This window comes from Haliotis asinina, chromosome 12 (assembly GCF_037392515.1).
Source record: "Haliotis asinina isolate JCU_RB_2024 chromosome 12, JCU_Hal_asi_v2, whole genome shotgun sequence".
In the NCBI taxonomy this organism is placed as follows: Eukaryota; Metazoa; Mollusca; class Gastropoda; order Lepetellida; family Haliotidae; genus Haliotis; species Haliotis asinina.
In genome coordinates, this window is record NC_090291.1 from 13,170,555 (window position 1) to 13,184,692 (window position 14,138).

The 14,138-nt window shown below is 38.8% G+C and overlaps 2 protein-coding genes across 2 annotated transcripts; one reads left to right on the forward strand and one right to left on the reverse strand.

Annotated features, from left to right (window-relative positions):
- Positions 1-1,001: 1,001 nt before the first annotated feature.
- Positions 1,002-10,608, reverse strand: LOC137258080 (peptide methionine sulfoxide reductase-like). The gene is made up of 5 exons (XM_067795633.1): positions 10,423-10,608; positions 9,821-9,982; positions 7,282-7,533; positions 5,622-5,766; positions 1,002-3,571 (listed from the first exon to the last, which is right to left on the reverse strand). The coding sequence occupies exons 3-5, from the start codon at positions 7,461-7,463 to the stop codon at positions 3,500-3,502; spliced, it is 399 nt and encodes a 132-aa protein (XP_067651734.1). The 5' UTR covers positions 7,464-7,533; positions 9,821-9,982; positions 10,423-10,608; the 3' UTR covers positions 1,002-3,499.
- Positions 10,609-10,999: 391 nt separating this feature from the next.
- Positions 11,000-12,725, forward strand: LOC137257999 (glucose-fructose oxidoreductase domain-containing protein 1-like). Its single transcript, XM_067795528.1, has one exon. The coding sequence runs from the start codon at positions 11,480-11,482 to the stop codon at positions 12,665-12,667; it is 1,188 nt and encodes a 395-aa protein (XP_067651629.1). The 5' UTR covers positions 11,000-11,479; the 3' UTR covers positions 12,668-12,725.
- Positions 12,726-14,138: the final 1,413 nt, after the last annotated feature.

The window sequence follows — 14,138 nt, forward strand, 5'->3', positions numbered from 1 at the left end:
TTTTAGGGTGTGGTTTTTTTTTCACTTTCTTTTGTTTTGCTTTTTGTTTTAATGAGGGCAGAATACGACAGTTACTATTTTACATGTGGAAACAGGTTTTGAATGTATTTACATCAACATCTTGTGTGTCTGTACTTGTCTGTATTGTAAAATGAGTGAGTGATTCTTGTTTTTACGATTTTAGCAATATGCCAGCAATATCACGACGGGGACCACCAGAAATGGCCATCATACATTGTACCCTTGTGGGGAACTGAACCCGGGTCTTCAGTGTCTGATCAAAAGCTTTAACCACTGGGCTACCCAACAGACTAATGCTTAAGTCTCTGATTGTGTATAATTTTGACAGTAACCACACACACAAAAAAACGAATATAAATTGAAAAGGAGCCCCAGGGATAACAGAGATTAAGAACCTGAGGAAATCTAGACTTGTTTCATTTTGGGCTTCCGCACTGCAGACAGGGCTTGGGACCTCAGGTACCGGGATGGGTGGGTAATGAGTTGGACCCAGGTACCCGTCTCAATACCGGACCTGTTACGATCATGTGACTAAGAGATAAAACAATGTAATATATCATTCTTTCATGATTAAAAAGGTTGTATTGATACTGAAAAAAATCACAAATTTAGCCTCCGAGCTGAAGAAAACTACTGCCATTTCTTGTAAATATGTTGTCTGGAATTAACATAACCAGTATCTGGGTAGGGTAGGGAAAAACGGAATGGAGTACCTGGGTAGAAAATTTGTACCCGTCCAAGCCCTAGTTCCAGGACTTTGAGACAGACAAGCTACCAACCACCCCATATGAAATATTATTTGATAACTACACATGTATTTAATTTACAACATACAGGTCAAGCAAATCTGACAACAGTTCATGCATACAGATAACTTCAGTGGAATGCATGCAAAAATGAAAAGCATCCAACCTGATATTTTGTTACTAAACATATAAAATATAGCTAATTGTTATCTTACCTATAACAAGACAACAAAACTGACCATTTTATTCCAGTTTATTCAGGAGCAAAATACCTTAACAGACTCATAGTGTGTTGGCTTTAATACATGCTTCAAAATTCCAGGTGAAAAAAGCTATTTACTTTCCACCTTTCATAACATCATATATAAAAACCTCAACATATGAGTCACATTTAGGCATAAACAATAGATGTGATAACTGTAACAACAAAACTGATGCAGAGAATTCAGTCTGGATATATAACTCAGTAGGCATCAAATATTCCTCAAACATTGTCATTACTACACAGGCTTGTACCTACAAACTGTTGCTGTTCCTTGACAAGTTAGAACTTTGCCCAACTAGTTTTTTGTTCAATTGGTTTCTCTCTGAAAGGGATATCTTTTAGATCTGCTACTCTGGACAAAAGTGAGGATAATGGTGTTTACTATCGATAACAATGCTGTAAGTGTTTTAATGTGAGATAAGTGAGGGTTTACCTGATTCATGATTGCAATAATTACATGGCAATGCGTGTGTGTTTCAAAAACCTTTGCTTATTTTAATTCAATGAGTAACATACTGCACATTTTTATACAAAAAATTTATCAGCCATAAAATTCCAGAGTCTCATGCTGAGATTTGAACTACATACTTTCATATCTGAAGTAGGATGCCCATTGAAGTCAATAAGCAAGCTGACAAGACGAACATGTTATCCATGCAGACGTACCATGTATTTTGACACCATTTATAAACAAGTAGGGAATATACCATTTTACAAGCATACCACTAGCCACTGCCAATGCATATGAGAAAATGTAATACATATTCATACAGATGAAACGTTTCCTAAGGAATGGAATAAATTGTCACATCTTCACTTACGTTTTCGTCATCATCTGTTCCCTCTTTGGCTTGATCATTTGCATTTTATCAATCTTGTCAATCCAGTATCCCCTACATTTATTTAAATAGTATAATACCCTGCAGATCTGATGCTGCTGTGCCCCAGCAGTAACCTGTGTAGTAGAGACAAGGTTTATCCTTACCAAAGGACCAGACACTGGAAATGGGCTTCATGTCTGTAACCATGTGTGGAAATGAGCCAGTAAACACAGTAAACAAATGCTTACACCACTGGACTAACCCACCATCACTTAAAATGAAGCTTTCTCTAGGCTGTGGGCATTACATCATATTAGGTGGGTTACAAATGAACCTGAGTTTTGGAGTGGGTATCAAGACATAGAAAATATGCATACAAGTATATATGTTTAACATTTAATTGCACCACATCATGGGCAGATCCAGGAATTTTGAAAGGGGGAGGGAGGGAGAAGGGGTCAGGGGGTTCAAACCCTCTGAACCCCCTCAGACCTACCTACGCAGATGTGGTCATAGGTCATGTTCAAAAGGGGATGGGGAACCATACCCCCTAAACTCCCCCTGTGGATCCCCCTATGCACATCATGAGGCATTTACACTTTCAGTATACACAAACATATACAATCGTCACTGTAAAAAAATACATACTGTATACTACTTTATGATGGACACAGCAATATTCATTGTACAAATACTCCACATGAAATATATAGTTCCCATTATATACAAAACTTCAGAACACAACCTTATTTCTGCACATTACAAAGTCCCAAAATATTCTGTGAGGTGAATCAAAAGTATGTAACCAGGTCAACTGGACCCTGAGATTTAAAGGGGAAAGTAAAACCCTACTCCATGATGTTACCATTCATTTGTCAGGTATCTTCACAATTAGCGTCCATGGGGTCAGCCTAAAAAACAAAGTCTGTATAAGAAGGGTTTTACTTTCGGTTCACAACAAATCACAGCCTGAATTCTCCACATAACAAATGACTGGTCCTTACATATTTGGTAAGATACATGTCAGCAGTTGGCTGCTCAGAGAAAACATTCAACCTGACCTAGGACTGGACCAATGGACAGGAATTGTGTTAAGGTCAGTTAAGGAGTTTAACAATGGTTTTGCAAGGAAAGCATTATTGCTTGGTCAAGAGTTTGGATGGGGTGTGTATTGAAATTCGGGGTTGGGTAGGGTTTGGGCTAGGGTTGGGATGGTGATGGGGCCAGGGTTAAACAACAGGTAGTGATTGTGCTTGGAGATTGTGTCCAAACTCTGGGTGCCGTTGAACAAAGCACCCTTAGCACTAAACCAGCAGTAAATCTTTGTTAAGATATGGGAGTTCCTATCACCTTAGCACGATGATTGTTTGTACTACGGCTTCCAGTTAGGGAATGTGTTAGGGCTTGGTCTAGGGCTAGAACTAGGTTTGGGTTGGACTGTATTAGATCTAGCATTTCCGTTGGGATTGTGTTTTGATATTATACCTGAGCTTTGGCTGGGACAGTAATAAGGCTTGGTTAACAATTGTGGTAATGCTAGGGTTTGGGACAGGACTGAGCCTAGGTTAGGTCAAGGTTCAGGGATTGTGTTAGGGTTAAGGTTTCGGTCAGGACTGGGTTTGGGTTAGGATCAGTGCCATCTAGGACTACATGCGACTGTTGACCTTCCTCCTGACAAGCTCCACTTGACTTCTTGACAGACCAAATCCGGAACATTCCTGAAATATCATGGTAAGGCAATCAACTTGAGAGTTTGATGAAGTCAAGAATAACAAAGCTTGACAAAAATAAAAAGAATTAGACATAAATTAAAACACAAAATGTTTGATAAAACATGGAAGAGCTAATAAGGGAGTTCACAGACAATGCTCTGCTGAGAACTAAAGCTTGGTTAAAGAGCCACTGATGTGGAATGATTAATATTCCTCGTTAACGGTCCACTTGCAAAACCAAGCTGCAAGCTGGTCAGCACCTGTTCCATCGACCATGACAGACACAGACACTGGGTTGCTGTCCACCTTGGCAGAATTTCTTCACCCAAACCAGAGGAACATTAAGAAGGATGTCACATGTCATTATTTGAAAATATCCCTGGTATTTGTTGTCTGATTGTAATAAAGTATCCCAGCAGTGCAGACTTTTTCAGATTTTCTAATGCCTGGATTGTGCAGTGACTGATCCAGATTGATCCTATTTCTGTGGGGTTTTATACCTCCACATTTAATCATGTTTTGCACATATCACGCCATTTGTTTCGTATATACATGTCAGATTGCAAAGCTTCATATCGAGATAGTACTGAGGTCTGGTCTGTTACCTACGATAATAAAGGTGCACATTTGATTTATTTGAATCTGTAAACTAAGAAGAACCAGTTTGCCATTGCTGGAAAAATCTGAAAATTTTCCTATGTTAAAAAACTGATTATACCTATTCACCTAAGTACACAGCAAATGAAATTCCGTTCATATCCTCAAAACAGTGTCATCCCAGAAGTGTTTCAGGAAATTAACATTGCATGCAATACAGCAATTTACTTTTGTAACACTGGGTTTAGTATTAGAAACCTACATGTTATTTGTCATCATTCACTTGATGGTCAGTTAATAAATTTATAACATGTAAAATTAGTGGTAACACCACTCAGATTACCAGACAAAGGTTCCCATGTGGCATTTCTCCTGTCTGGAGTAAATGCTCAACATAATAAATCAAGGTCTGATGTGGCAAATGTATTACATGTTATGTAATAAGTGCATGTAAGTGCAGCAAGAAGAATTATCAGCTGAGTTACATTCCTGAACAAGGTAATAGCCTGATATTGTTGCTATAACTTGAGTCTGTTTTACTTTTAATATTTGCATTTGTTTTAATTCATTTGTTGCAGAAGTCGTGCACAGGGCGTGAGTGAAATATGATTCATGTTGGCAATCTATACAAGATTTAGATATTACGGTCATGATATAAATTCACTATAAGTATAAGCACATGAGCCTTTTTTTATTAAGTTTCAAAAAACAAATCAAACATGCTAGAAACTACTAGCACTTAGGATTATAAGACAAAATATAAACACGTACACAGACTTTGTTACTTTTCAGTCATAAACTTTTTTACCACTGGCATATGATTAAACAACAAAATGTTTTCATTTGTTTCATAAGTAAAAATGACTTCATCAATGTTGATCAGTGTATTCTTACACTATCAGTTGCTTATGTGTGTGCTGCAGCGGAGGCCACGAACCAGTCACAAATTCTAGAATATCATCTGGGTACTCATTGGAAAAAAATGATAACAAAAGCAACAAACAGTCCACGGTAATTGCTCTGCATCACTGCCCCTTTAAATCACAAATTTTACAGGATGTCTGACTATCAGAATCAACATGAATATGAAGTTGCATTTTTCTGATAAATGAGTTCTAAAATGTCAACTAAATTGCTGACAGTAACTATCTCCATTATTTATGCTTGAAAACTATCTTTCTCTTTTCTCCTTTACCCTGTGAAAAAGCAAGTTAGACCTCGTCTTCAGTAACCCATACTTGTTGTAAGAGGCAACTAATGGTATCGGTGGTCAGACTCAGACTTGGTTGACACGTCATCATGTCCCAAGAGTGTAAATTGAGGTTCATGCTGTGGATTGCTGGACTGTCTGGCCAAAACTCAATTATTTACAGACCATCACCACAGAGCTGGAATATTGCCGAGTGTGGCAGTAAACAACAACCAACCTACTTCTCTTGTTTTGAACCATGTCTCCTACCTCATTGAACTGCTCAAGAGTTCCGTTTCCGCCAAGGTAGCCATTGAGTCGGGCAGCCACAGACGATGTGATGATTTCTTCGTCTGTGATCTGGAGTGACTGGATGATGTCTGGATAGTGACGCAGCATATACTTCTGGTGATAGCTGGAAAAAAAATACACAGTTGTTATATACTGTTCTTTCTCTTGGGATTCTCTTGATATACTTCTTCTTTTGTGCTGTCTGATAATTAAAGGAAAAAAATTCTATGGACAGTCAACTTCTTTATTGCGACAGGTACTAACATGATTATCAAGCAAGTGATACATAGAGTTGTAACATGGAATATATACACATAGCTGCAAGTGTGTATATACAACTGACAAGGTTGATGTACACTGGATTGCTGATTAGTGGTTTGAGCACAGTAGTGAGTGAGTTTGGTTTTATGCCGCTTTTTAGCAATATTCCAGCAATATCACGGCTGGGGACACCAGAAAATGGGCTTCACATATTGTACCCATGTGGGGAATCAAACCCGGGTCTTCAGCGTGACGAGCGAACGCTTTAACAATTAGGCTACCCCACCAACCATTTGAGCAGAGTAGGTTCATGTACAGAGTAATAGCGATTAAAACAATAATTATGTTGAATGAGTTTATATAATAGATACGTTGATGTATACTGACTTGGTGGAAGAGTGTTGATGTTGATGTTGATGTTGATGTTGATGTTGATGTTATGTACATGTTGCTTGGTTGTGATTACAACACACCAAAAAAGCCAATGGACAAGGTATGGGTGGATTACTGGTGATCTTTTATTAGATGGTGATAGGCTGAAAATAGCTAAAATAGCCTTGATCCCTGTGGGGTGAGAAGTGTTGGATTTTCATGGCTTCTAGAGGCTTCCTAATCTTGTAGTCTGTGCAGATGGTTTCCAGTTGTTGGACGTTGCTTGATAACAGTGTTCGTACCTACATCAAAACGTTGCACCCATTGCAATAAAGAGTTAACTATCCATAGAACTTGGTTTTCCTTCATCTATACAACTTCTAAAAAGCCTTTCAAAGATGTTTCATAATTGTTCAAAAGCTCCCCATACCAACAGCTCCTCATACCAACAGCTCCCCAAACAGCTCCTCATGCTAACAGTTCCCCATATCAACAGCTCAACAGCTCCCCATACCAACAGCTCAGCACATCAATAGCTCCTCATACCAACAGCACCCCATACCAACAGCTCAACACATCAATAGCTCCTCATACCAATAGCTCCTCATACCAATAGCTCCTCGTACCAACAGCTCCCCATACCAACAGCTCCACATATTAACAACTCCTCATGCTAACAGTTCCCCATATCAACAGCTCCTCATACCAACAGCTCCCCATGCCAACAACTCCTCAGAGCAACAACTGTGAACATGGCTTGCTTGTCCATTGACTCCTCACTAGTCATAGTTTATCTATATTATCTAGGTATCTAAATAAACAAGTTTCTACCAGACAATCCAGTGATCAACATCATGAGCATCCATCATCCATCCATACATGACGACATGTATCAACCAAGTCAGGAAGCCTGACCATCTGATCCTCTTACGGCAAGGATGGGTTGCTGAAGACGAAGTCTAGGCAGTATTATTGATAAAAATTCCACACTCCATGATGAACTTACTCTTCAGCATTATAGAACGTCTTTGCCTTGGTAATCACCGTGACGATGGGTCTGGCTCGATTACCCTGCTGTTCCTTCATGGTAAGTTCGGCCATCTCCCTCTGCTCATCGTCATGGTAGAAAATGGCCGACATGTACTGCCTGCTGCGGGAGGAAGTTGGGTCGTGATTCTTCCAGAACATTCCCAGTAGAGCACGGAAACTGGTTACCTCTGGATCAAACACAATCTCCACAGTCTCTGTATGGTCACCTCTAGCAACAGAAATAATGTGATGAGAACACACTTTGGCTTAATGTCTCTTTGGATGATTCTGTTTAGGGTCATTCAGCACTCAGCAATATTCCATCTATATGGCACAGGTGCGTAAATAATGAGTCTAGACCAAATATTCCAGCCATCAACAGCAGGAGCATCAAGCTATGCATTTAGGATATGAGTGTGAGAGATTAGTTTTACGCCAAACACAGCAATATTCCAGCTATATACCACCAGTGTGTAAATAATTGAGTCTAGACCAGTCAATCCAGTCATCAACAGCATGAGCATTGATCTGTGCAACTGGGAACAGATGACACGTCAACCAAGTCAGTGAGCCAGACCACCTGATCCCATTAATCACTTCTTACGAAAAGCATAGGTTACCGAGGCCAATACTCTAACCCAGACCTTCAAGGTTACAACTGGGATATGATGACATGTGTCAACCAAGTGCGTCTGACTATCCAATTCCATTAGAAGTCTCTTGCAACAAGCATCAGTTACTAACCATGGGTGGAATAAGAGGAAAGGTCTGTTTACCTCTTTAACACCAAAAATGTTCATGGTTGTCCTGGAGCTATTGATCGATTAATCGATCATTCAGTTCATCAGTAACTATCAATGGCTCCTGAGTGAGTATAGTTTTACGCCAAACTCGGCAATGTTCCAGTTATATGGCAGCGGTCTGTAATTAATCCGAGTCTGGACCAGCCAATCCAATGATCAACAACAAGAGCATTGATCTGAGCAATTGGGAACCAGTGACATGTCAGCAAGTCAGCAAGTCTGACCACCCGATCCCATTAGTCGCCTCTTACAAGAAGCATAGTCGCCTTTTATAGCAAGCATGGGTTGCGGAGGGCCTGTTCTACCCCGGACCTTTAGACTAATCAATATTTATAAAAAATGAAACATCAAATTAAATTGTAGGTAGCATGTTTCTTATTGTTTTGAAAAACTGATGAAGTTTCCTCACTCATAAACAACATAAACAATGTTTTGCATTTATATATCAACAGGAAGCATCCTTGATCATAGTATCAATCAGTGACTGTTTCATTTGCACAATGTCATAAATGTGTAACATTATTGCCAGAATTTTCTTAAGCATTTATGCAACTACGCTTGTCGTAAGAGGCGACTAACGGGTTGAGGTGGTCAGCAGTCTAAGTAAACCTCTCCTCACTACTTTTCGTTACACTCCACTACTGAGTCTAACAAAAGCTTATGGGAGGTCGCGTCAGGTAACCTTTGAGATTGACCAGTCAGAACACAGATTACCAAATCGCAAAAGTGCACAATCGCACATACCTTTTGAACTTTCTATCTCGAAAAGGTTCGTAACCAAATGATTCTGAATGCTATTTAGTATACGCTTGCTTCCGGGTGATGTACACAGCATACATACAACCATGATAACGGTGAGTAAACAGTAGCTGAAAATAGTGTTTTGGGCAATATTTAAGGATATTTATCTTGCGGAAATATTACCTAATGGTAACCATGTCAACAGAAACCCCAAAACGTATCTACTGCAGGTCAAATAACTGCATTATATGCGGACTTTTGTTTGTGGAGAGATCTGTGTCAGTGACCTGAATATTTTGAAAATCCCTCTGATACCCAAATAGTAGCCCTTGTCTGGCTGGTTAAATCTACTTAACTGTCTCGCGTTTGATTGGACAGTCATTGGTCGCTCAAAGGTTACCTGATGCGACCTTCTACTAGGTTTTGTTAGACTCAGTGGTGGAGTGTAATGACATACACTGAGACTAAGTTTACATAGACAGGGGTGGCCAGACTCGCTGACTTGGTTGGCACGTCATCGGTTCCCAATTGCTCAGATCGATGCTCATGTTGTTGATCACTGGATTGTCTGGTCCAGACACGATTATTTACAGACCACCGCCATATAGCTGGAATATCGCTGAGTGCTGCATAAAACTAAACTCACTCACTCACTCTTAAGCATTAAGTGGTGGCATTTACAATAACAATCAATTTTTGATTGATTTAAGAGTTCTGATTATCAATCTGCTTATTCAGTTATTGTGAGCAATAACTAGCCTTAACTCTTGTGCAATATTCTTACGTGCAATGTCAAACCCCATTTCGCCTCACGTTACCTCATGCAGACAATTCTAGAAACATTATCAGAGTGAGTTAGAAATTTCAGCCTTCAACTTTCCACCTCCAATTATGATCAGATAAACTTGCTAGGGCTGTTCTACCCAAGAATTAATGGGAACTTATTGTCGTAGAAGAAAAACAGAGGCTCACAAGTTTCTGTAGGTTGGGTTGGGAGTTGTCCCCCCAGTGAACCCAACTCGGGTGCCAATCACTCCCGGGGCACAACCAAATTGTGCCTCCGGGAACCAAAATCAGCTCATGGCAAACGTAGCAAGGTGCTTCCTCATGCTTACTGCAAGACAATGTCACACCCTGAAAAAGGTAAAGATAAAGAGAGCATTAACTTACTCACAGGAGCAAGGCATTGTAGAGACCAGTGAAAGCGTCTTCATAAAAAATATTAATTCTCAATAAATGTTGAGTGCTGAGGGAATCGTAATCCGGGTGGTATTAATACCATAATGCACCTGAGATTGATTCCTCAATTCTTTGTAGTATTTGGGACTTGGATACTACTATTGATTAAAAACTAGAAAGAAACTCTGAGACATTTCAAATGACATCGGTCAAGAAAATGAAGTTTTTTCTAAAACCTTGTAATTTCATCAATAAACAGCAACGACATTGAAATGTGTAATTTGTTTCCAGTTTTTGTGATTGATGAACATTTTTTCTTCTTCACTGTTTGTGCAAGCTAGTGGCAGTGTTAAATGAAATGAAATTAATCAAGACGGAAGTATCAGTGAGCAAACCTTGTACACTAACGTCCTGTTGACCTTTAATGCCTGAACTGGAGACTTCGGTTCGTATTGAGTGTCGTACTGGAAACAAATGTGCAAAGTCACTGTTTGGGTGTACACTCCCCACACTGTATGGCTTCTGTGTCGAAGAGGTGTCGTAGGGGCGGGTCCTACATTCTCGGCGTGGAGCTCTGAAATAATGTGGGATTATTGTCGTAAACAAACATGTTTTTCTACCCCCTGTTGCTTGACTGAGCAAAAATCAGACGACAAGAAAAGTTCATGACAATATGCGTTTGCCATGTATTTGTGAATGAGATGTTTTTGGCAATTATGACAACATCGTTTGCCGTCAATCGATATATTTAAAAATAGTAATGTTACAACTAATATTATGTATGACAATATAGACATGTATGAGTATAAATTAGACGATATATATATATTGTCTGCTTGTGATTATAATCATGTATATTTCCAAAATAATAGCAGCAATCTATCTGTATGATATAAAAATACAAATAGGGCAAAGATTGTATACACAGGATAGCCTCTGACATGTTTTCTAGAGTATGTTGTAGGCATGATAGTTTAGGGACGCCTGACAATATTTAGAGAGCAGTTTTGACAATGTTGATCGTCTGCAAGAAAGCTTTCAAAGGATTGCATGAAGCTTTTTCAACCAGTAGTATATAGTGTCCATGTCACATTTGAAAGTTTACATCGCCTCAAAATGAAGAACAACCTCTTAAAACTGTGTTACGGAAGGAGCGCCAGATAAACATTTGTCATGTTCCGCATCTTGAATATCCGAGGCTCGTGACGAACTGTCAATCTCAAAAGTTTCTGTTTTCGATAGTACACGAAGCAGAGAAGTATCTCTGATGATTACACCCACCAATGCGTTACCTCGTCTGTCTGCATAAACGGGTTGATTCTTACCAAAAAAATGTCATCAAACTAACAAACAACCGTAATCACTGGACCTTGTAAATCATGCCTGCATATTAGCGTGTGAATAATTTTTTCTGTTTTACACAGTGCAAGTTTAAATTAAAGCCATTGCGAGATGAGAAAAATGCTTCCGGGTGTTGGAGTGTTTGGAACCACAGCAGTGATTAAATGTGTTGTGCCTATCCTTAAGACATGTGGCTTCAATGTTGTCGCACTGTGGGGATGTACAGTTGAAGAGGCAGACACCTTAGCAAAGGAACTTGGTATTCCACATAGCACGAATAAAGTCGATGAGGTTCTTCTCGACAAAGATGTTGATCTGGTTGTCATCAGTTGTTCTCCACATCTCCAGGCTCCAATTGTTGTGAAAGCTTTGAGAATTGGGAAGCATGTTCTGTGTGGGTCACCATTTGGACCAAGTGAAAGGGAGGCTCTTCATATGGTCAATGCTGCACGCTACTATCCTCGACTAATGTCACTGATGTGTCACGGATTACGATTTTTACCAATCGTGTCAAAAATGAAATCTTACATAGAAGAGGGATATGTTGGCGATGTGACAATTTGTGAAGTTAAGGTGCATTATGGGGCATATCCAAGAGAAAAATTTGACTGGATGTGTGACGAACTAATGGGAGGTGGTGTTCTCAATGCAATGGGAAGCAATATCATTGACATTGTCACTTTTCTCACCTCACAAAAAGCGTTACGAGTGCATGGAATGCTGAAGACATACACAAAACAAACTGAGAAGATTAAAGGTATTAGAGAAATTACAAGTGATGATTTCTGCACATTTCAAATGGAAATGGAAAAAGGTGCGAGCACAACAGTAACAGTTAACTCTCACATGCCAGGTCAATTTACTCAAGAGATAATAGTGATTGGAACGAAGGGGAGATTGGTTGCAAGAGGTGCAGACCTTTTCGGACAAAAGCATGACAAACTGAAGGAAGATCTGTTGCATTTTGATCATGGCAATATTAAGGAAGACAAAAAGTTTGGTATTTCTGATCAAGCAAGAAAAGAAATACCCATCCCTCATCTGAAGGGAATGATTCGTATGATTGAAGGGGTTAAAGATGCTTTTGGAAGGGAGGAAGAACGACAGAGCTGGTGCACAGAACCTCTGCAGCTGGCAGCTACATTTGAAGATTCCTTCTACGTGCAGACAGTTGTTGACGCAGTCCGTCGCTCCAGCAAACAGAAGGAATGGGTAAAGGTAGTCTTTATGACAGAAGACCCAGAGCCAAACCCCTATCTCTCTGCGGCAATGAGAAGAAGCACGTTCTCATTACAATAATTACGAGTGTTTAAGAACAAATTAAGATGAATCTCTTATCTTCTGAACAAAAAGAAAATATTTGAATCACTACACAAAGAATTTAAGTTGGAGATGTTTTTTGTGCTAGATCTCATTCATAAATGTTTTGTATCTTCATTGAGGGGCTAGAGCTGTATTTTTATGTCAGAACTGTTCTTTCTGATTTTACAGAGACATGTTACATTTGGAATTTAATGTTATTTCATGAAAATGCTGAGGTGTCTACTTAAGAAATACAGATATATATCGTTTTAGTACAGCATGACCAGATTTATTGTGGATGATTTTTTTTAATTCATTCCATACAGTTTTTGATTCATCACATGCTGTACTGAATTATTGTCACAAATCGTCAGTAAGTTATGGACATTTTTTGTTAAGTTTTAATGGTACATATTTACATGTTTTTGAAGTGCAAAAGATATTGAGCCACTTTGTCCAAAATCATTGCCTGATTACCTTCTCAAAATATCCTCACTTTCTGTTGTGGCATTGACTAATGTGTAAAATACTAAAAAAATCTGTATGTTATTCACTTTCTTCAACCAGTATGACTGAGACATTTATAGAAATGTACCAGGGAAAATATTGTGTCTTTTTAGTTAAGTTTCTGAGTAGCTTTATGAATCCAACAAACCCATTTTATCCTAACTGTGACATGCTCGTTATATGATTATATGAAGAGGCCCAGCTGCAGTTGTTTTTAATTCCTAAATGTCAGAAAATATTTTTTCTTTTATTTGTCATGTTTATATTTTTCAGTATTTATCATGCTAGCTGAAGTGCTAATAGTTTTGTTTTCGACAGAAAACATGTCATCCAACATGGGGCATATTCATCAATATTTGAAATGCTTTGCAGGGCTAGATATAAGTTTTTAAAAGTTGCACTGTTGAAACCTTAAACTGCAAAATACAACTTCATATTTATAACAACATGCACCCAGTTGACACACACATACATATATACAATATATTTTTGCTGTTCAAAGAACACAGGTTTCGGTGGGAAATAAATGATAAGGAACTGACTTGGAGCAGTGACTCTAGTGACTACGCAGGCATTTATTGTCTGTTCATGTCATGAAATATGGTGACGTAAGATGAACTGTTCTTATCAAACCAGTACAAATTTGTTATGGTCTAAATCATCAATTTGAAAATGTAAACATTTTATGTAACTTTATGTTGATTAGCAAGTGCTACCTGTTTTGTCTGATGCAGCAAGGTTAATCAACACTGCTCTGGGTGTGAGTAGGTTTCATTCTCTTAAATTATGCCCTGCAATTTTTTTTAGAATAATGTCTGCAGAAAAGGGGATCTGATGTAACAGAATGGAAAGGGCTGCTGTTGTGTTATTGAGCTGAGCAATGTCACTGATTTGGATTATTGTCTACATGTTTACTTCATAGCTTGTGAGTTATCAGTTCTCATATTTGTCTCCAAGAACT